The 21,942-nt window shown below is 37.0% G+C and overlaps 1 protein-coding gene across 1 annotated transcript in view; it reads left to right on the forward strand.

Moving 5' to 3' along the window:
* Positions 1-1,022: 1,022 nt before the first annotated feature.
* LOC108677510 overlaps positions 1,023-21,942 on the forward strand; it is a 37,748-nt gene continuing 16,828 nt past the window's right edge. Inside the window, exons 1-4 of the mRNA XM_018165735.2 lie at positions 1,023-1,163; positions 3,332-3,538; positions 21,005-21,133; positions 21,475-21,636. Coding sequence (XP_018021224.2) covers positions 1,023-1,163; positions 3,332-3,538; positions 21,005-21,133; positions 21,475-21,636 — 639 coding nt within the window. The remainder of the gene's footprint in view (positions 1,164-3,331; positions 3,539-21,004; positions 21,134-21,474; positions 21,637-21,942) is intronic.

The raw sequence follows: 21,942 nt of genomic DNA on the forward strand, positions 1-21,942 counted from the left end.
GATTGTTTTTGCGTCCTGAAGCATGAGTTTCTAATCTCAATACGATTACAATTTCCATGACATTTTTTTCATTTGTAGCAGGATTCTTGCTTCATGTTTTCGGTTTATCTCGCAGTATGTCTTTGCGTGATCTGTAGCATATCTCTCTTAATTTCAGCGCCTGTTTAGGCCAATCTAAATCTTGATCGTTTCAAGCGATAACCTCACAGCTTAGAAATGAATAAAAATGTAAATATTTTACATTCAAATTTTTAAAACTTTAAAATAAATTTTTTAATAAAAAACATAGCGTGAAAATAAAACTCCATGAAAGAGTCTAAATCTTTGGAACGATTTTCTGAAAATACGTTATCGTCCTAGGTGCTGGAGGCAGCCATGCAAAGTTTTCTTAACTATACGCAGCCCTTCACTACTGAGCAAATCAAGTACCTTGGTGAGTACTTATACCACTTATTCAATGAGTATCTAATCTACGACATACCAGGTAAATAAGAATCAGCCTCCGGGGAATTGTATCATATACAGTATGACGAATTGTAAACAAGCACGGTTAACCGGCCCTTTTATGCCATTAATTAAGAACCGACAAACAATTTCATCCACGAATTATTCTGCAGAATTGAGCTATAATAAAAAAATTATGCAAGTTTATGAGTAGAGGAGATACATGAGATACTTTTGTTGGTTCTAAATTTAAGTACAACTTCTGGATAACGACCCGAAAGATGAATGCGCAGTGATCGAATACTCCTCAGTGACCAGTGCCGCAAAAGCGTGGCTACACGCAGAAACCAGTGTATTGGCAGCTAGGGTACAGTCAGACTGAGAGCCCTGCAACAAAGTTACTTGCGCGTTTGACCGCAGCAATGAGTGTTTATGACAATCAGGACCGAAAAGTACAACTGCGGCTATTTTTCAGTTGTGATATTGACCGATTAGGCAGGACGAGTATATATTGGATCCTGAGAACTTACTGCCCGCAACATATAGCCTTCGATTGCTACCTATCTTGTCTTGCAGGAATGAAGCGTCTAGCATTGGGACCAGGTCTGATGCTCAAAAGTGTACTGTCAAACTACTCCATGGACCTCGATGATCTCAATGAAGTCAGAGATTTCACGTGGACCATCCAATACACGGCCGGCATCACCGCTAGGGCAAAAGTGCGTAACGTATTATTTTGATGATAATTCAATGTTAAGACGTTTTCATAAATGATTTTAATGTGATACATAATTGATTTGAAAACGCTCGCGATAAATCCCAGTGCCGATAGCTATCAGAGTTTGAAGTGCCGAGGAAGGGAAGGCGGGAGAAACTGTCAATCTTAAGCCAGGTTTCTAAAGTTACCCCGCCTAAGACAGCAGACCGTATGTATGTGCGTGATCTAATTTGTGCGTTATGTCGTTTCAACAGGTTAAAAATGAACATCGTTAGAGAAATATCGGATCTTGTTATGAATAAGCACCCCAGACGTTACTGGGGTGCGTATTCTTAACAAAAACATTACTTAGGTGCGTATTCTTAACCAGATTAATTGAATGAATAATACAAACAAATTAGGCCCATTTAAACATTTTTAAGAATTACAATTCAATGTAAGAAAGTACGTTGCAAAACATTAAATCCCAAATAATAAGCTGAACATCTCAGACTCTCAGTCAAACTCATGTGCCGCAATATGATCACAAAAAGCATCAAAAGAGTTATTCCACAAAGATTTATACTGGGGTGCGTTCCTGAAAGTGAGGATTAAAAAAGTCATTCCCCAAAGATTTATACTGGGGCGCGTTCCTGAAAGTGAGGACTAAAAAAGTCATTCCCAAAGATTTATACTGGGGTGCGTTCCTGAAAGTGAGGATTAAAAAAGTCATTCCCAAAGATTTATACTGGGGTGCGTTCCTGAAAGTGAAGATTAAAAAAGTTATTCACCAAAGTTTATACTGCGGTGCGTTTTATTAAAAATTATATACTAGGGTGAGTTTTCTTTACAAGGTCATAATGGAGTGCTTATTCTTTAAACAAGATCCGAATTTTTTGAATGAAAAAATACCATACACATAATTATTATCCGCGTTAAATTTACAACACTAAGTCGTACATGTGGTACCCTCAATATGACTAGCAGGTGATGGGAAAGCCGAAGATAAATATCAAACAATTTTTTAGCCTTCAGTTTACTCTGAACCCGTTTTAGTAATTTTCTTCTCCTGAAAAATTGAAATTTCTAGTTCACACCGTCTTAAAAAGTTATCTTCTGCTTTCGTTTTGGAGCTAAAACATCGAGCAACATATCATTTGATTCGTAAATGGAATATTATGCTACTCTATTTTCCGATTTATTTAGTGTTCGATCATGAATTGGCGAGGGAGGAAGAACTGAAAAATACTCTAAAAATGAAAAAAAGCATCTAGAGTAGCTAAATATTTGTATTGTGAATCGAATGATATGTCCGTCGATTTTGTACCATGTAAATAAAAAGAGGAGATTTTTGAAAATACCATTTTTCCCATTTTCTTTATATATCTCGTTTTTTTCAGTTCCCCAAAAAATATATACGAAAAAAGCTGCTTATATTGTTGTTTTGCATGTGTGTATGAAATTTCGGAATGATCGGTCAGTTAATAAAACAAAGTTTTCTGGGCAGTCCTTCATATTCCCTCAAGCTCCTATATGATCGTGATCCAGTGACTACAAAGAATTAACCCAGCAGGCAATGCCAGGTTGAATATACGTTGAATATTAGTTTAGAATGAAAATTGAATCAACGTCATTTTTTCATCATTGTGCATTTCGAAGTTGTTTCAACGTTGAATTCGCGTTGACATCTGACAGCAAAATCGCAAACATATGTATATATATATGCAATTTTAAAGTCAGAGTTTTACGCGACTTCAACTTTGAAACAACGTCGAAATGTACGACGTTGAAAAAAATGACGTTGATTCAATTTTCATTATAAATCAATATTCAACGTTATTTCAACATCGTGTATTTTGTTGTTTCGATGTTGATTCAACGTGATTGACTGCTGAGAAGATAATGGCAATATTACGATAATCATCAGTAGGTACTGGTAATTTAAGGGAGTGTTATTACCATATCATGGTAACATAATGATAACGCAATAGGCGTATGATTATGAGAAAATACTTATTTGAGCTGGTAATCGCATGATAATTTATTGTTACTTATTTATTGTTATTGCTCTCTATTCAAATTTAACTGGAACTGTGATTCCAATGCAATAGTAACGTGATAGTGTAAAGATGATGGTATTGTACAGATAATTTGCATAAAGTGAACGGATTATTTTATTGCCACCTACAGACGATGCTGATTAAGAAGAAAGCGTTAGCGTTTGTTTCAACGCTTCCATGGTACTCCTGGTACTCGCAGTACCTGGGCTTCTCCGATGAGCTTCTAGGCCTCAGGTCTGTGAAGGATCATGAAAAGGCATCAATAGATCACGCAACCGCCTTCATTAACAGAAATATCCCCTACAACACGGCTCAGCTGGCTACCCTTGCTTTAAAAGTAAGTGAGAGTTAGAGGAGTTATTCCCTATATTTATTAAAAAAACTTTTAACTAAATTCAATACATTTTAGAATCCGGTAACTATTTCCGCCAGAAAATATTTTATACTACAACTTCTCCGTGGTAGTACTAGGACGCATAACCTACTTTTTCATTACAAGACTCTTACAACTGTTCATTTTTATAAGGATTGGCTACAAAAGTGGATTTAAATTGATTACTGATCAATACCACCAGCAGAAAAAACACATAAGTTTGGCTTTAATTGTCAGTAAGTAGCGTCAATAAATCAATATATGCTAAATTAAAATATGAGAATAATCCGTCAGGATTTTTTCATTAGATGAATATTAACAAAGGAAAATATTTTGCAATCTTTTTATGGGTCACAAAAATTTTGCACGCGAGCAACATTCGGTTCGTGTAGGCGCCTCAGGGGGCTTTCATATTCTACACTCAGAGAAAAAATTTAGGCTTTGTACAAATGCAATTTACTTTTTACTCATATCTGGGTTATTCAAGCCTAGTTTGGTCCGACAAAAGGGCGTATCAATGTTGCGGGCAGAATATGTGTAACTAATAAGATAATATGAACCATTCAGTTTATGTATCCTGAAATGGAGATATATGGTGTAAGAGTCATATGGTGTCCGCCTCACTCTTTTCAACAGGTTTTTGGAACCACAGTTTTGATATGTTGTGTCATCAGCTTTGCACTTCTTGTGCCCTCGGCAAACCACTAAATGTAACAGAAGTGACCAGGAATTTAAAAGCAAAGACAATACCACAAAAATTCACCATTTCTTTATAACAGAAAACGCTTCGTAGTCCAGCTCTATCGTCTATTCATAACACAAACTTCAGTTCAGAAGAAGTTTAGTCCTAGAAATACAAACACAATCAATTAATATAGTAAAATCAACTGTCAGGTTGTAAAAAGAAAACAAATAAATAAGACATGAAACGAACGCTAGTGAACGGGCCCATATATTTACTATTTAAAGAGGAAAGGAGCTAAAAGCGGCATTCAGACAAGGCTGTTTGAATAGAAGGGTTAAAACTTCGAAATCACTATCAGATGCAGAGGTGTTGCACTGCTCGGCATGAACACGTACAACAGAATGAGCAGGATGTGCAGGTATGTTCCCCCCCTATCGAAATTCGAAGACCTGTCAGCCGCTGGCACACGGACGCCCCAAGTTTTTATGGCGTGGTAAATTAGAAGCTCTATGTCCGCTTTAGGTTCCGGTTGCCGTAGCGAAATAAGCGCCGAAATGGAATCTTGTGAAATTACTCGTCGAGCTTGGGGCGATCGTGGGGCGCGCGTATTTGGTACCTGATACGTTCGGGACAGACACGGCCGAATATGAAAAATGCTTTAAAAAACTGCCCCCTCCCTTCCCCCCCCCCTTATGAGGGGAAGGGAGGGGGCATTTCCATCTCTGTACGTTATATATATATATATGCAGTCTATATTGCACTACTCGCTCAGTTTTAAGATCAGAGCAGTCTACCAGAGGCTCAATTTCATGCAAAGACGTTTGCAGCTAGTAAATTTTATGACATGGCGTGGTTAGAAATGAGGGCAATAATCGCAAATAAAAAAATTCAATCGATACATCAACAGGTATCCCTGATTCGAGGTAATGCAAGTCAAGCCAATTTCTCCTACTAAATCCATGTATCCTACTGAACGAACAACGTTGTTTTTAAAATAATCGTTGAATTATATTTGCCGTTTCATTTCATGTAACTTTCGTCACATTAAATTTCTATAGAGCAAACAGTTCTGCAAGGGCCTCGAATTTCTGCGTTTATTGACGAAAGATCACACAATAGAACGGAGTAGCACATGTTAATCTTAACAAAATCTAGATACGGCACTAACTTGATTGCAGCTTACAGTTATTCACAGTTCATAGCAAGTGAGGATCTTTCTGCATCCATCGTCGGCTGCGGCAATGACAGTTGGCATTGACTTTCACATGTAGTTCTTTACAAGCATCTAAGTCAGTGGTTCCCAAACTTTTTCAGGCTGGCGCCCCCTTTGGCTCCCTAGTGAATTTCTAGCGCCCCCCACAGACACATATAAAATCATGCGCCTCTTTCTATAAAATTTAGGACGCTGCAATTTTAAAAGATATAGGTTAAACACGAATGTGTATTTCAGAAATAGAACCCATTTTAGTGAACCAATGTTTTTCAGCTGTTTTAACTGTTTCAGCACTAGAAACCTAGGACGTCTCGGGCAAATTTACGGCCCGGACTCGTGGCCAGTCTCACGACCAATCTCCAAATTCAATTATCAAGTAATATCACTAAAACTAATGAACGCAGCTCAATAAAACTTGGAACATGTATTCATCAGAACTTAACGGTGATGTTTAGCTTGCGAAAATTTTTTAAATATCACCTTCATTCGTGAGTTATAAACTTATATTGCGATACAGGCCGAAATTCGCAGTGATCGAAGAATTTCTTCCAAATTACCTAACAGATTTGAACGAAATTTTGAATATACATTCATAACTACCAAATGGCGCTTTTTAGATTCAAATAATTTTTTGATTTACCGTCGTTTTCGAGATTTATTTCATTTCACCGTTATTCTTGATTTCACTCTTCCTTATTCGCTTTCGTTCGCCAGTTAAACAGATATAGGCAGGAGGAACGACCGGCTTTTCTACCGGCTGGTTTAACCAAGAGCCGTTTACGTATAGCCGTATAACTCGCAAACGAAGGCTAAACGAAAAAATTGTAACGAGCTAAACATCACCGTTGCTGAGGTTTGGTATTAAAATACTAAATTTCGTTCAAATCTGTTCAGTAGTTTGGAAGAAATTTCTTGATTAGCGCGAATTTAAGCACGAATTGCTGTTTAAATCACGAATGAAACTCGCGAACGAAGGCACAATCGAAAAAATTTTCACGAGCTAAACATCGCCGTTCGGTAGTTAGGACTGTAAATTCAAAATTTCGTTCGAATCTGTTCAGTAGTTTGGAAGAGATTCCTTGATCAATGTGAATTTCGGCCCGTATTGCCATATAACTATGGCAAAAACAATTGAAGGCAAAATTCAAAAAAATTTCACGAGCTTTCAATTACCGTAAGGTCCTAATGAATACGTGTACCAAGTTTCATCGAGTTAAGTTCATTAGTTTGAGAGATATTCCTTGATCATTGAATTTGGAAATTGGCCGTGAGACCGGCCGGTAATTGGTAGGAGACGTAAACCCAGGAGAGGTTAAAAAAATATAACTCAGTACTCACTGCAGTGAGTGACAGAGAGCGCATTTTCTCGTCGACGAAAACGTGAAGTCACGGACGGACTGACAGGCGGACAGACAGACGGACCGACATCGCGAGCACAATAGTGAATTTTTTCCATAAATGAGAAAATACGCTAAAACAGATCTGGGTGAAAAAAACCATCGCTGGAGTCATGTGCTGCACGTGTTGTGTACAAATCGTCAAACAAACGTTCGAACGTCTGACTTCGACTTCGGACTGCCGCCCCCTCTATCGCCCCCCTATCGCCCCCTATCACCCTATTCTTCTTTACCGCCCCCCAAAATCTTTCCATCGCCCATAGGGGGGCGATATCGCCCACTTTGGGAACCACTGATCTAAGTTATCAACTGCACTCTAAATTCCTGGAGAGACAATCAAATAAATAGCGGAATAAACGATAGTTATGGAAATCCTCAAATCATATATGTTGCTCACAGAAAGGCTCCTTGTAAAGTAAATAGTTAATAAGCTATCTTCTGCTTTAGCAATAAGCTCAAGCATGCAGACATATGCCCAATGCTGAACAGTTCTTTGGTTGAAGAAACCATTCGTCTAGCAAAAAAATTTACCGGGTCTGAAAATACTGCTTGCAACTGCTGAAAAATGGAGAATAGAAGCATTTCTGAATTCAATCGTCTAATACCAATTCAATATTGCTCGATGGAAATTTTCTGAATCTATCTTCGTATAATTTGTAGTTCTTCAGAAATAACCAAATTCATCCTTATACTTGAATGTAACTCCATAATGAAGCCTGATGATACAACGAAATCTGTCTCTTATACACATCTAGATGTGTATAAGAGACAGCTTCATAGGGACTGGCCAAGATGTTTAGTGGCAAAGGAGTCGAAAGTGAAAATCGGAGTTGACTGCATGGGGGCACTTGTTGACCACACCATCTGTAGCTGGAGACTGACTGATTAGACGCTGACGTATTTTCGTGACGTTGTGGCCGGGTAGATGGTTCTTTGCAGCAATTTAGAAATGAATAGTTTAAGTGGTAGCAGGGTTGTCGCGATTAATAAATCTAACATTAATTGAAATGTATGAACCTGGCTCCAAATTCCCAACTGCATATTAAATCAATGAATTTGGTTTTAAACTATTTGGTGTCAACTTTAAGTTAAGGAAAATAGGCTGTTAAGTTATGACCAATCTGACTACCTGAATATTTAGATCTTAAGAATAAAGGCACATTTTCAACACCCATCGTGCGATAGCGTCATCAGCGTTTGACCAGGGGCATCATGACGAAGCTTGACCAGCTGCTCTTTTTAATCATATTACGCAGATTTGGCCTACCGGGCAATTGACTTCCAAAAGAGGCTGTTAAATAGAAGCCAAACACCCTACGTGGCCGACTTGCTCTTGATTCACCCCTAAGCCGAATATAGTTCCTCTAAAACGACCTTAATCGGCACGAAAATTTTGACAGGGCCGTTCTATAACTCCTGACCTTATAGTCAGCCAGCCTAGTATAGAAATTGCGTGACGACATACCGACGTACGCAGATGCGCACTGCGCACAACTATATCTAAACTAGTGCCGATCACATAAGAATAGGAAGGATATCCTTATACCTGAAAAACGAGCCAATAATAAAATTGTTAACTAACAAGACATGGTTAATATGGCAGACCCTGTATAGGCAACGGCTTCTCGTCCGTGTCCGGTTCGAGGCAGGTTGAGAGCAGGATATAATAGGGAAGAATTAGGGGTTTTAGAAGAAGTGGGAGAGAGAATGAGTTATTATGTTGACATCTAAAACGTTTACTGAAACGTTTTGTATACTATGTTTATTGAAATAGCTTCGCAACTATACGTCATAAGAATGGCGAAGCGCATATTATTTGGCTTACGATTTGCATGTCATATTATACGGTGATGACTAAATTTATTTTAAAAACTTCCTTGTCGAAGAATAGAAAAAGCAATAGATAAGTTTTTAAAAGAATTGTAACGTGATGAGAGGTATTTCAAATAGAATGATTAGCATATAATCCATATTGCATTTGCAATGAACAATCATCCTCCTGAAAAACTGCTTGATTTCCTGAAATAAATCAAACAATTCGTAACAGGTTATAAACTTTGATAAGAAATATTTATCAAAAATATTTTGCCATAAAGTCAGTCAAATTGATATATTAAACAGTGCTCTGAATATTATTATTCGTCATAAATTTTCGAATTAATTAACAAAAGAATAACGATTTATGGCACAAGTAGTAATTTGAGAAAGAATTGGGGTAAAAAATTGAAATCGTCGTAATTTGAGAAAGAATTGGGGAAAAAATTGAAATCCACCCAAAAATTTCAGAATGCGGGAGTATATTATTAAAATTTGTTCAGACCAAAGTTAAATAAATTTACAAAGTGTGGTAAGATGTTAAATATTTTTTTCAGTGTTTTAATGAATTATTTAATTCAAGAAGGGATTTTCAAAAGACTGCATTAGAAATTTGGGGAACATCATTTTTCCCTGTCAAGGGAAAATGCTTTAAAATAGCCGAATGACAAACGGCATTCTTCGTCATGGCATGTTGCAGTGCCTGTGTATTCCAAGTGCATAATGTTGCTCATCGTTTACGATGGGAACAAGCACAATGCGTACCATGCTACATGGAAGGTGCTTAGAAAAGTGATGTTATCTGCAAGAATCGACAATGACGTCTATTACTTGAATTTGAAAGTATTGTGAGCGCTGGCCCGCCGAACTTAGTTCGAATATCTGAAGCTGATTGCTGTAATGTAGGACCGATGGCATCTGAATTCTGAATCAATCGTCTAGTGAAGGTAAGACTACAACTTAGTAGTTTTACTAGAAATGCATGTCAGTTTATCTTCTGTTGACGTAAAAATAATGCAAATTGCATTTCATTCAATTTTTTAATCATTTATATATCAAATGTGAATGTATATGTAGTGATGGCTCATTTGTTCAAAATTACGATCAATCTAGACAGGCCACTTGTTGATCCGAAACTATCAATATCAGCCAGGTTTAAAAGAAAGGACCATTTTCATGTCTTGTAGACCATTTGAGAATTACTACCTACTGTTAGTGTTAATTTTCACCTCTACAGCACCAGTCCAAAATACAAATGTAGAGTCCAATAATCCATCATATGCACTCATAACAAGTTTCATATTGAAAATCATCTGCCATTTAAAAGCATATGCTTATAAATAAATTAGAATGCTGTCAGTTTATATTTTTATTTGTGTTCAGATAGATTGAATTTACTTTCCTAAAAAGTCCCTCAGTCACAATGCTTCTACTAGAAGTGACTGAAATTTACATTGTAAAAGCTGCCTATAGTTTGCTTAGCTCCCTAAAGTTCAGCCGGCAGAACTATTGAATTTGGGCTGGAATTACAACTAGAATCCATGATTTACTTTTGTGCCGAGAACATTTAATGCTTTTAATTATTATGAGAATATCTGCAGTATTACTTTACCTAATATATTAAAATTTCAACTATTTTCTAGTTTTTAGCTGCCTGTTGGGAAAGCGTCCAAGGATGCGCAATGCCAAGTTCCTGCCAATATTACTGACTGGCCTCGCTAAATTGTAAAATGAATTCCTGTGTACTAAGGTGATGCATGAATTTTATACTAGAAAGCCTTTTTACCAATTTTCTCTCATAATGTAACAATTGATCTCACAATTTTGCAGTAATACAACATAGTAAGAGAAGTATTTGATAATAAAATATCATGATTGTGTAATGGATTTGAAAATATTGGTAAAGTATCCAATATCTTGGTTTCAAATCATACAATGTGCTGTGCTTTGAGTTTAACATGATATGACATTGGTGATTGATGATCTTAATGAAGTGTGATTCAATATTATTTGCAGACTCTCATAGTTTGTTGCATATTAAATATTGAAACAGCTATTTACAAAGAAAGGTCTTTGATGAATGGATTCTGTATTTGCAGTGGGTTTAAATTCTATTTGAAGCATATTTATTTTTATAAAGTGCAAATTCTGAACAGGCTTGCATAATGAAACTTGAAACGCTGGTAGTATCAATGGTATCATAACTAAGAGAAAACTTACAGTAAGAATTTAGGACATTTTTTTAATTGTTGTCACCTGACTTATTTTGTTAATTGGCCTCTGTAAAGTGCTGAAACTTGTTGGCTTCAACTTATTAAAATTCATATTATGTGATAGAGTTTGATTAATTACTATGGAATATTTCTATAGTTTCGAACTTCCAAGCACTGATGGCTTTTGTGATGAGCACATTCTTTTCTTTAATTTTTGGTGATATTTCAGAGCTGTGTAAGGCAGAAGGCGATGTTATGACCTGCTGGGAGCACCCCAACGTTGAGCCTGGAATTGAGGCTGCAGCGACCCATCGTGGAATAATTGTCACCTGTTCTCCAGGCGAGTAAGTACGTTGTAATAATTAATGGGTTTTTCATGAAGTTTGAAAGCCATTCTATTCATTCATAATTATTTGCTTGGTCGTCAGGTTTGATTTTACTTCATCTAAGTGACCAATGCAATGAGTTGACATATTTTTTATTTAGCAATAAAGAAGAATATGGCATCAAAACAAGATTGAAATTTACAAGATCCAGGGTTGTGGACTTTTTGATTTTTTGATTTAAAAAAATAATAAAAAAAATCAAAAATCAATGATTTCTTTATTTTTTCATTATTTTTTTATTTATTTAATTTTTTATTTTTTTTAGCTTTTTTGTCTTTTTGAAAGGTTATTTTTTATGTTGCAATTAGCCTACTAACAATAACAGTATATGGATCATAATGGATGGCAAAAAAAGGCACTTATTGCCTTTAATAATGGCCAAGGTGGTGTTTATCACTTTGGGATTTTTGGGTAAACAATTATAGATAAGTCTATTCCTTAACTTTGTAAAGTTTGTATGGAGCAAGGTAATGAGCTAAATATTGACCATTTAACTGGCTTCAATATACAAAAACACTTCAGGAATGCAGATATTCTAAACATTGAAGAGTCACATAACAGTAACAGATAGGTAGCTGAGAGCACAGTGCACAACACTATCAATAGATCTAATAGTTTTTTGTCCTATAAATCTACCAGACTCTACCCTCTAAACACACCAACTAGTAGTGACTGAGTGACTGACTGCACTGTTCCCATTTAATTCAGACCAATAAACCACCACTAAACATAAACTGAACGATAACCAAACAAACCTCAAACGACTTAAAATGAGACTTATGTTATGAGAAAAGCTAACACTGTTTGAAATAAACACGTGCACAATTCAAGCATTTTATTTCCTTTCACTGCATTTAATTATTTTATATATAGTTTTATAATAGTAATTGTTTTGTTTCTAGTTATAAATTCACATTTTTGAAGATTGAAATTGAATATTTTAATTAGAATACTCGTATTAGAGTAGAAAATCTTTCTAATTGACTAAAAGGTCAATCCAATCTCAGCTTCTCAATATACAGGGTGGGGTAGAACCAATTGAGCAGTTTTGAAGCAAAATAAGAGTAATTGAGGTACATAAAGTAGAAAGATTATTTTCCTAGAGGTTAGCATAGCATACCATTTAGAATGCTCATGTATTGAAAATAATATCTGAAAGATGGGGGCCATTAGCTGCAACACACTGTTGGAGTCATTCTCAGAGGATGGAGTAACCATGACAGTGAATTCCAATCGCTATGCTGCAATGTTGCAATATTTTTTGCAGCCCAGGATGGAAAGCATTGTCGAAAATTAAGCATTGGCAGACATGTGGTTCCAGCAGGATGGGGCTACAGCTCACACAGCCCGAATGTCACTCAATGTTTTGAAACTCATGTTTCCCGGAGGTCTGGAGTCTCTGAGGGGTGATTTACAGTGGCCTGTGAGGTCACCTGATTTGAGCATTTGCGATTTTTTCCTTGGGGACATCTAAAAGAAAGGGTGTTCAGAAGTTGCCCTCACACCCTACCACAGCTAAGGGACGGATTATTGCAGCAGAGGTTATGGCCATCGCTCGGATTATGTGTGAACGTGCTGTAGGAAACTTCCGAGAACGACTCCAACAGTGTAATGCAGCTAACAGACACCATCGTCCTGATATTGTTTTCAAAACATAAGTATTTTAAATGGTATGTTATGCTAATCTTGATGCAAATAAACTTTCTTCTTCATGTACCTCCATTACTCTTATTTTGCCTCAAAACTGCTCAATCGGTTCTGTCCCACCCTGTATGAGCTAGTTAACACATTTAAATTGTATATTGTGATCAATATATAACAAATAGTCAAATAGTTAAAGACTACCTATAGCCCTATACAAATTAGCTAAGCTGCTAGCTGTGTACAATGTATAGCAACACTTGATACCTCTGTACCAAAAACATTCAATTTATTGGAACCTAATACACAATAAAGTCAACAAGTTTATATACCAATTTTTCAGTCATAGTACATTTATACTAAACCATGAACAACAATACCTCAAAATAAATTAAAGACTGCCACTCAATATATTTAAATATATAAAATAATCAAAAAATTAAAAAAAATTCTTGATTTTTTTATAAAAAAATCAAATGATTTAATCACGTGATTTAATCATTTTGATTTAATCATTGCCAACCCTGACAAGATCTCATCCCAATTTTCTGTCAATGTAAGTGAAATGTAAAGGAAGGGAATGTGTTCAGAGAGATTGTTTCATTTGCTTTTACCTTACTAGTTCAACATCTTCGATTTTTTGTTTATGGAGATTCGCTGGTTTTAACTCATCTTATGCCCTCTGTTATATTGTTGCTTATTTTTATCAGTATTTCTGTCTCCCATTCCTCTTTGACAGACTACCGTGGATAATCTTCGCCTGCCTTTCCTCCCCAACGGCCCTCCTCCTCTCTGTGAGATAACCCCGTGCACGCTGGGGCGACCTATCTGGCGTCCAACTCAACAACCACCTACCACCCCTTCCTTGCGGCGTCTTCTACGTCTGCCACCAGAGGCACCTCTGTGCGCGCGGGCTGACAACCGGTGCCTCATACAACGCTGACAGCATCATCGCTACCTTGAATAGACGGTACCTTGAAGAACATGTAAAAAGATATTGGTTTATTGTAACAAACTACGGAGCCTAGTTGGCATACGGTGACGGCAGAAATATTATCTCTTCATAAATTGCATGGCATTTAATTACGAATTGCTGGCATGGGGTGAAATATTTTGTTCAGAAGTGTCGTCTCGTCCCCAAGCCGAAAATAATTAAATGGTATCAATTATGAATGGCTGGCTTGTGGTGCAAGATGATGAAAGATTTTAAATCGGAAAAGTAGCGCTCATCTATTGTCAGTACCTGTATTTCGTACTTTTAAAAATTTTCCAATGTCGTGATGAAGTGGCCTACATCAGTTTTTTTCGTTTGTTGAATGTCGTGTCTAGTAAACGTGATAGCTCATGCTTTGGTACTATATTAAAAATCGATTATGAATTTGACGATAACATTTTTGGATTTATTTTAACAAATGTCTTTTCTAAATCAACGCCCTAATTAATTGATTTTTTATGATGATTTCTCGATTTGCAATTAATGTATTGCTAAGAATGTCAAATGAAAATCGGCCATAACCTATTCATATCTAGATTCAGAAATTAATATGAAGCTGTTCAGACGTATTACCTTGACAGGTAGGAAATTTGAGGTAATGCTGAACTTGCGTTGATATCAGTTTTTCGCACACTTTTCGATTTAAATGGAAGAGTATTCCTTTCATGCATCGAAATATAATTATATGAGTTTGGCTACTTTAGTTAATCGGTGTTTGAGAATTTTGTGCTTAAGGGAGGATCTGGCTCATTGTTTAATCTCGTTTATATGAATTATGATTGTCTCCGTTAAGCCGTGGTCGAGAGCGGACGCTCGTGCTCGTGTTCCCAAATTTCTAAATTTTTAACTTTTTGCTGTGCCGTTTTCGGAACTCTTTTCGCATTTTTTTATGATCCGTGCCAGAGAATAACCGAATTTCAGTTCAGTTCAGTGAAGTCTGTAAAAGTGAGTGCAAATAGAATGAACAAGCCAAACAAGTGAAAGTGTTTTCATTTTCAAACAACGCGGACCTGTGGAGTCAGTGAGGGTTGCCGCGCGAGGGTAACGCCCACGCCCTGACCCACGCGGGACAATAAGCCTTTGTTCTCGCGCCTACCTCTTCCTAGCCGCTGTGATCGCCGCTCTCTGAAAGCCGCTTGCTCTCAAGTCTTTAACAATTTTGAACAATCTAACAATTTGTACAAATTTTACTCAACTTGATTTCGGTTTTAAACTTGTGTTTATCTAGCTCTTGCATTTGCAAGCCGCTTATTCTCAAGTCTGTAACTGAGTTTTTCCAGCCCTTTGAAACTTTACAATTTTTACTTAACTTGTTTCAGTTTTAAATTGTGTTTTTTCTTTGGCTCTTGCATTTTATGATGGCTGGTCAGAGAGGAAAAAATTAAATGAGAAGGCCTCCAGTCCTGTTAAACCGAATTCGAAGATCAAATTGCAAAATGAGCGAGGAGAAATTTGTAAATTTTGCAAGCTGGAATCGCTTAACGTCAATGACACTACAGTGGCCTGCGATCGTTGCGGGGATACCATCTGCAACAACTGTGCAAAGTTAAGCAAGACTGACTGCTCGGTTATTCGTAAAAACAAGTCAGTACACTGGTACTGTCAGGACTGCCAACAACCTGCACTGCTGCACAAAACAGAAAATAGCGCTAACGCAGAAGGTAAAGGCCGCAAAGAGGTCATCTCTGATCTCGCCAACGAGAGCACTCGTGAACTGCTGGATAGAGAGAGAGCAGGCAATAAGTCCAGCAGCTATCTCAATCAATCGTCAGTTATGGAAAGATCGGGTTCCAAAGGCCGGATCCCTTGTGAATCAAGTCACGAAAAGTTCAAGAATCGGCAACAGGCCATGGGCCTATGTCTTCAACGCCGACACTTCTATTCTATTCTATTCTATTCTATTATAACTTTCATTTAAGAATTTTGCATCATGTTGTTCATCTATTTTTACGCTTTGCTCTGCCCTATGCATTATTGATGTATATATATTTAGTGTCTTAACATGCTAATGAGTTTTTGCGAGAAATAGTTGTACTAGAATGTAGAATAATGTTCATAAATATGTTATTGCTTACTATTGAGAGTATGGATGATGCATAGAGCATAAAGCCAGTAGCATATATCACACTCTAAGCTGTGTTTCGGCCAAATCATTTTTTTGTATAACTTATGTAATTGTGCCAAAAAAATTCAAATAAACGTTTAATTGCGTGGACAGAACTTTTTAGTTATCCCTGAAAGAAAATAAAATGAGCCTGAAGAGAGCAGGTTTTGGGCAGCGTATGATGCGTGGAGGCAGTAAGTGAGCCGGAGCCCGGCAGGAGTGATTCGTTGCAGCCGAGCGCCAGCGCCCAAATAAGGCCTTACGCTGACCATTTTGAACCCCTTAATAGGTAGACGTTCCTGCTAGTTTTCTACTATACCCATTCTTCTATCATGCTCTTGGTTGGGCGCCAGTCCGGCTAATACTGCTTTTAATTTTGACAGGGCAGTAGGGAAAAAACATTAAACAACGTTTCTATTGTCACACATGGGAACCACATCAGTATATTGCTTGTACATAAACTTTTTAATTTGGATAAACACCAGGTGCGATGGAATGCCATTTTGTGAAAAAATGCAGCGCAAGGCTTGGAAAGTAGGTCAAATGCGGAAGCCAATGTTTATCAATGTTTGGATCCCATTTGTTTTGAAACGAAAAGAACAAAATCTAAAAAAGTTGTGGCTTAATGCGTGTAAATGTGGATTTTCTAAAAAAGCGTTTGGAAACGGCCATTAGATTTGATAACTTTGCAATCAAGGAAAGACAAACTATTGTTTGATTAAAGCTCCATGGTGAATATGATAGACTATGTTTGAGATTAAAATAGTCGAAGAAAATGCCCCCATGAGAGGGATGCTTATAAATAAAAAATGTATCATCAACATATCGGTTATATAAAATTGGTTTAAAATCTACGGGATAAGAAGACAAACGGCCAACCAAGTACCCTCGTGAAAACACATGAAAATATTGACAAAGGTAGGGCCGAGTGGAAGCCCCATGCCCAAACCGTCAATCTGTCCGTATAAAACTTGCCAGCAAATATGAAAATTGAGTTTAGCATAGATAATTCAAGTATAGATTTGTTAAAATTGCGGTTAAAACTCATGACAAGGTCATTGACATCTTTAAACAATGAATTGACGCATATATCAATGGTTTCAGCAAAAGGTATTTCAGTAAATAAATTTTCTACATCAAAGGAAGCCATATAGTCAATTCCTGGACATTGTAAAGACTCTTCAGGCGATCTACGAACATGTAAGTCTTGTCCACAGTATGTTGGTCGGTCGTATGACAGTTCATAAGCGGAATCAAACTTTTGAAATTTTGAGACTAGGAGTATTATAAGCAACAAAAATTGGGCGGAATCGAAATTTCACATCGAAATCTGGTTTATGAATTCTGAGCAAACCATACAAAATACCGGGGCCTGAGCCACAGACAAGAAATTTAAAGTAAGTTTCAAATGATAGTGCAGCGGAATCTTTACGTTTTCGTAGTAAATTATTAGTTTTGCCCTCCACCTTCAAAACTAGTTTAGCGATTGGTTCAGTAATTTCTTTAAATTTAGAAGGGTCGGTGACAAGATTAGTAAGGCTACTGTTATAACGATTACGATAACTAATACTACTCATTTGCCCTTATCTGGCTTACAAATGATAAAATCCTTATTTTTGGCTAAGTCTCTCAATAAATGGATGTCAAGCACCTGAAAAACATGAGAAAATTTTAAGCCGTTAAAATGACGGGAAGCAAAACTTTACCAATTGCCAGGAAACTAATGATGGTTTGTAATGGAAACATTTTTATGCTAAGAGCAAGTATTTCAAAAGCCAAAAAAAACTAACAGTATGAAAATCTAATTTAAAAGCAGGCAAACAAAAATCAAGTCCAAGTACTTGATTAGAGGTTCCTGGCTGTATGAATTATAACTTAAAACGACTTTTTAGGGTTACACGGATGAATTTCATTATGACTACCTAGGGTATAAAGTTTCTTCTGATGGGCCTGGCGGATAGTTTTATTGAATGCTCTAGTTAGACGTATGGGATGTTGATGGATAGCAAATGCATCGAAAATGGAAAATACATGTCCAATTTAAGCTTCACCTACGGTGACCAAGTCGGTTAAATCTCTAAAGGCCTTCTTCTTAGAAGATAATTCCCTGGAAAGAAGCTTGCTCTACCATGACTTGTAAATTAGGATGTGTGAAGGCAGCGTTTGTAAAGTCAACACCTCAGAAACTTAGAAATTGCACCGAAAACTTTGCATTTTACTATAAGGTTAATGTCCAAAGAACTCTTTGCAGCTTTTCGGAGTAGGTCATCTTGATTTTAAACCAACATTCTATTACCGATATGTTGATGATACTTTTTTTATTTATAAGCATCCCTCTCATGTTGGCCTCTTCTTTGACTATCTTAATCTCCAACATAAGTCTATCGAATTTACAATAGAGCTTGAATCAAACAATAGTTTGTCTTTCCTTGACTGCAAAGTTACCAAATCTGATGGCAGTTTCCAAACTTCAGTTTTTAGAAAAATCGACATTCACTGGCTTAATCACTAGCCTTTTTAGCTTGTGTTTATTTCGTTTCAAATTGCATGGGATCCAAACATTGATAAACCGTAGCTTCCGCATTTGCTCTACTTTCCTAGCCATGTTCTCAGAAATTTGAATTTTTGCACATTATTTTTCGCAAAATGGCTTTCCATCGCACCTGGTGTTTACCCAAATTAACAAGTTTATGTCCAAGCAATACACTGATGTCGTTCTCAAGTGTGACAATAAGAACGTTGTTTACTGTTTTTTCCTACTTTGGCCCCGCATCTGAGAGTATGTCATGGGAATAAGAGGCTTTATTCGCAAAATACCTTCCGGATGTAAATCTTCATGTGTTGTTGGTTAACAAATTTAGAATTGCTCTTTTTCCAGCTATAAGGATACCCTTCCTGTTATTCTTTATTATACAGATAGTTTACAAATATAGTTGTGCGTAGTGCGCATCTGCGTATGCGGAATGACGTCACGCAATTTCTATACTAGGCTGGCTGAGGATTTATGGAACTGTGAAGCTACTTGCACATCCTCCTCATTCTGCTGTACGTGTTCATTTCGAGAAGTGCAGCACCTATGTATCTGATAGTAATTTTAAAGTTCTAACTTCCACATCCAGTGTTACTGATCTACAAATTTTAGAATCCCTGTATATATTCAAACAGAAGCCTAGTCTGAATGCCGCTTGTAGCTTTTTTCTCTTGGTATAATGAATAGATAGGACCGTTTACTAGCGTTCATTTCATGTCTCATTTACTTGTTTCCGTCTTAATACCTGACAGTTAATTTTCTTTACTACTTGATTGCATTTGTGTTTCTAGGTCTGAAATTCTTCTGAACTGAACTTTGTGTTATGAACTGGCACTGGAGCTGGGGCCATACTTTCAAAACTCGCTAAGTGAACGTAAGTACTTGTGCTCTATTTTCTTGTCTGTGATTGGTGGATTTTGCTTGAAAGGCCGTCAATGAACGTAAGTACTTACGCTCTATTTTCTTGTCTGTGATTGGTGGATTTTGCTTGAAAGGCCGTCAATGATTGGCTGATGAACTTACGATCTCTTAACTTTTTTTGAAAGTATAGGCCCTGGACTCCAAAACATTTTCTCTTATAAATAAATGGTGAATTTTTGGGTAATGCATTTGCTTCTAAATTGCTGGTTAACATGCGATCTAAGCAAACAAGTGACTTTAATAGCTGAACTAACATATGGGTCATATCGCGCACCCTGGTCTAGGTACTTTTATTATCTGACCGCAATATTTCATAATGTATCATGTGCCCCAAACGAGAAAAAAATGTGTGTGAGAACTCAATCAATATTCAACTATTTTGGGAAGTGGGGTTACAGATAAAATTAATTTACTTGTTCACCTAGTGAAATGAATTTGTTTGACTCGTATTAAATAAACACGCAATAATATCAATCAAATTTGAAAAAATAATAAACATGAAACACAAGTACACATAAAAGCAAAGTAATGTCATTACATAGTAGTTTTCTACCATTAGTCCGATATAATCATACATGAGCGACAATCGCAAAGAGTGTTAACCATCATTCCAGTACATGAATGATATCATTATCTGTCTGAACATCATTCGAGTACAAGGAAACACAGCAGGAGCTTTGAGAACAGTCCACAAACGGAGCTTGAAGTATAAAAAAGCATCCAGTCATCAGTTGAAGCTCTGGCTTCCTTGGGTTCGTTTCTTAGTGCAAAAGTTATCTTTTCCAAATTCTCGGGAAACAACAACAATGTATTATCTTTTCAAACAAGTAATAATAATTTGGAAAATGACACTGAAAAAAAGTCCTAGAACATATTTTATAAAAGAAGGTAATGCTTTTTAATCCAACTGGTGGCCGAAAACACCAGACAGGGTTCGTGGTCTTCCAATGCTCAGTGTGGTGAAATTCAGGGATAGACTTGCTACTTGAGACCCTATAGCCAGTACAACATACGCTATCTTGGAAACAGCTCCGCTCAACCACAGCAAAACTGTACATAAGAACCAATCCCTAGGAATTATAAACCTTGACATGCACAAATATTCTGGAAACTTGATACGAATATTACGTAACCAACGTTAACTTTTTTCTTCTTATAAATCTATAAACAGTGATTTCAGTGGCTAACAATATTCGATCCAATAATTCCGCTTGCCAATAATATATAATAATATAAATAATATAAAATAATATATAATATAATATTAATAATTCCGCTTGCCTTATCCAATCCGCTTGCGACCGCTGCTTGCGGTCGCCAACTCAAAACCCAGCTGAACATGGAACGACGATTTTCAGCCAGTTGACGGTTTTCAGATATGGGTTGCCTGTCACCGGAATTCTTGGTAACGACTGAACGAAGAGCGCGGCCTAAGTCTCTGATCCACAGTTTCGATTCGATGTCTTCTAAATCAAATTCACATCATTAGACAGTAGGCTTACTAAATAATGTGAAATTATATTTTATACAGTTTTCGACATATTGGGTGAAGGACATCTCTGGCAACGCCAAGGAGGCAGTCCCCATAAAGAATCTCTATGACTATTACTTCGAATACTTTAAGGAGACAGCCTACGGCATGCCCCCTACATCAAAGATGGTACGCAGTCCATATGCTCATACTAGCATAATTGCCAGGAACACTGAGAACAGCGGTTAGGTAACTTGTGCAATCAGTGTTATTGGTAGAAATACAGTATTATTCTTACCTGATCTGTTATTTGATTTTAAGCAGCCTAAATCAGCGCAGCTGTGAGTCGTTTCATTAAGTGAGCAAGATTTCTGACATAAATTTACAATAAACTTTTGAATAATATCATTTTTGGAATTTATCAGTTTACATTTATCTAATCGTTAGCCTGATTTCTACGGATTATATTTTCATTACTAGTGGCTGCATTACTTAAGGTTATTGATTGACACAGATAACTTCTCCACCAGGGCCTGAGAATATCAAGCCGGCTTTTCATAAATGCAGTGAACATGACAAAAGACGCCAACTGGGCGATGTTCCTGCAGGCAGAGGACGCCAGGAACATCCCGACCTCCAACGTCGTCGAGCAGCTCGAGTACATGAAGAACGGCTTCCCTACACGCCAGGCGGTAAGTGGAGTACTTCACCGCAGACTGAAGGCATGACTTGAAATCCAGAGTTGCCTAAAGCCAGAAAAAAAAACACATTTCATAAAGACCTATAAACAATGCTCCATAAGACCAAAGACAACAGATTGCGATGAAAAATATGTTCGATATTATTAACGTTCCAAGATCACCTAATCTCACTGCGACAGATCCCAGCCTCACCATTGACATTATGTACATAGATTTACTCTCTACCCGGTTAAAATTCTAAGCAGAGTGTAAGCCGTGCGGTAACTAAACATGAATAAGCAAGAAACTCTCAGGTTT

Source organism: Hyalella azteca, unplaced genomic scaffold (assembly GCF_000764305.2).
Source record: "Hyalella azteca isolate HAZT.00-mixed unplaced genomic scaffold, Hazt_2.0.2 contig17407, whole genome shotgun sequence".
NCBI classification, from domain to species: domain Eukaryota; kingdom Metazoa; phylum Arthropoda; class Malacostraca; order Amphipoda; family Hyalellidae; genus Hyalella; species Hyalella azteca.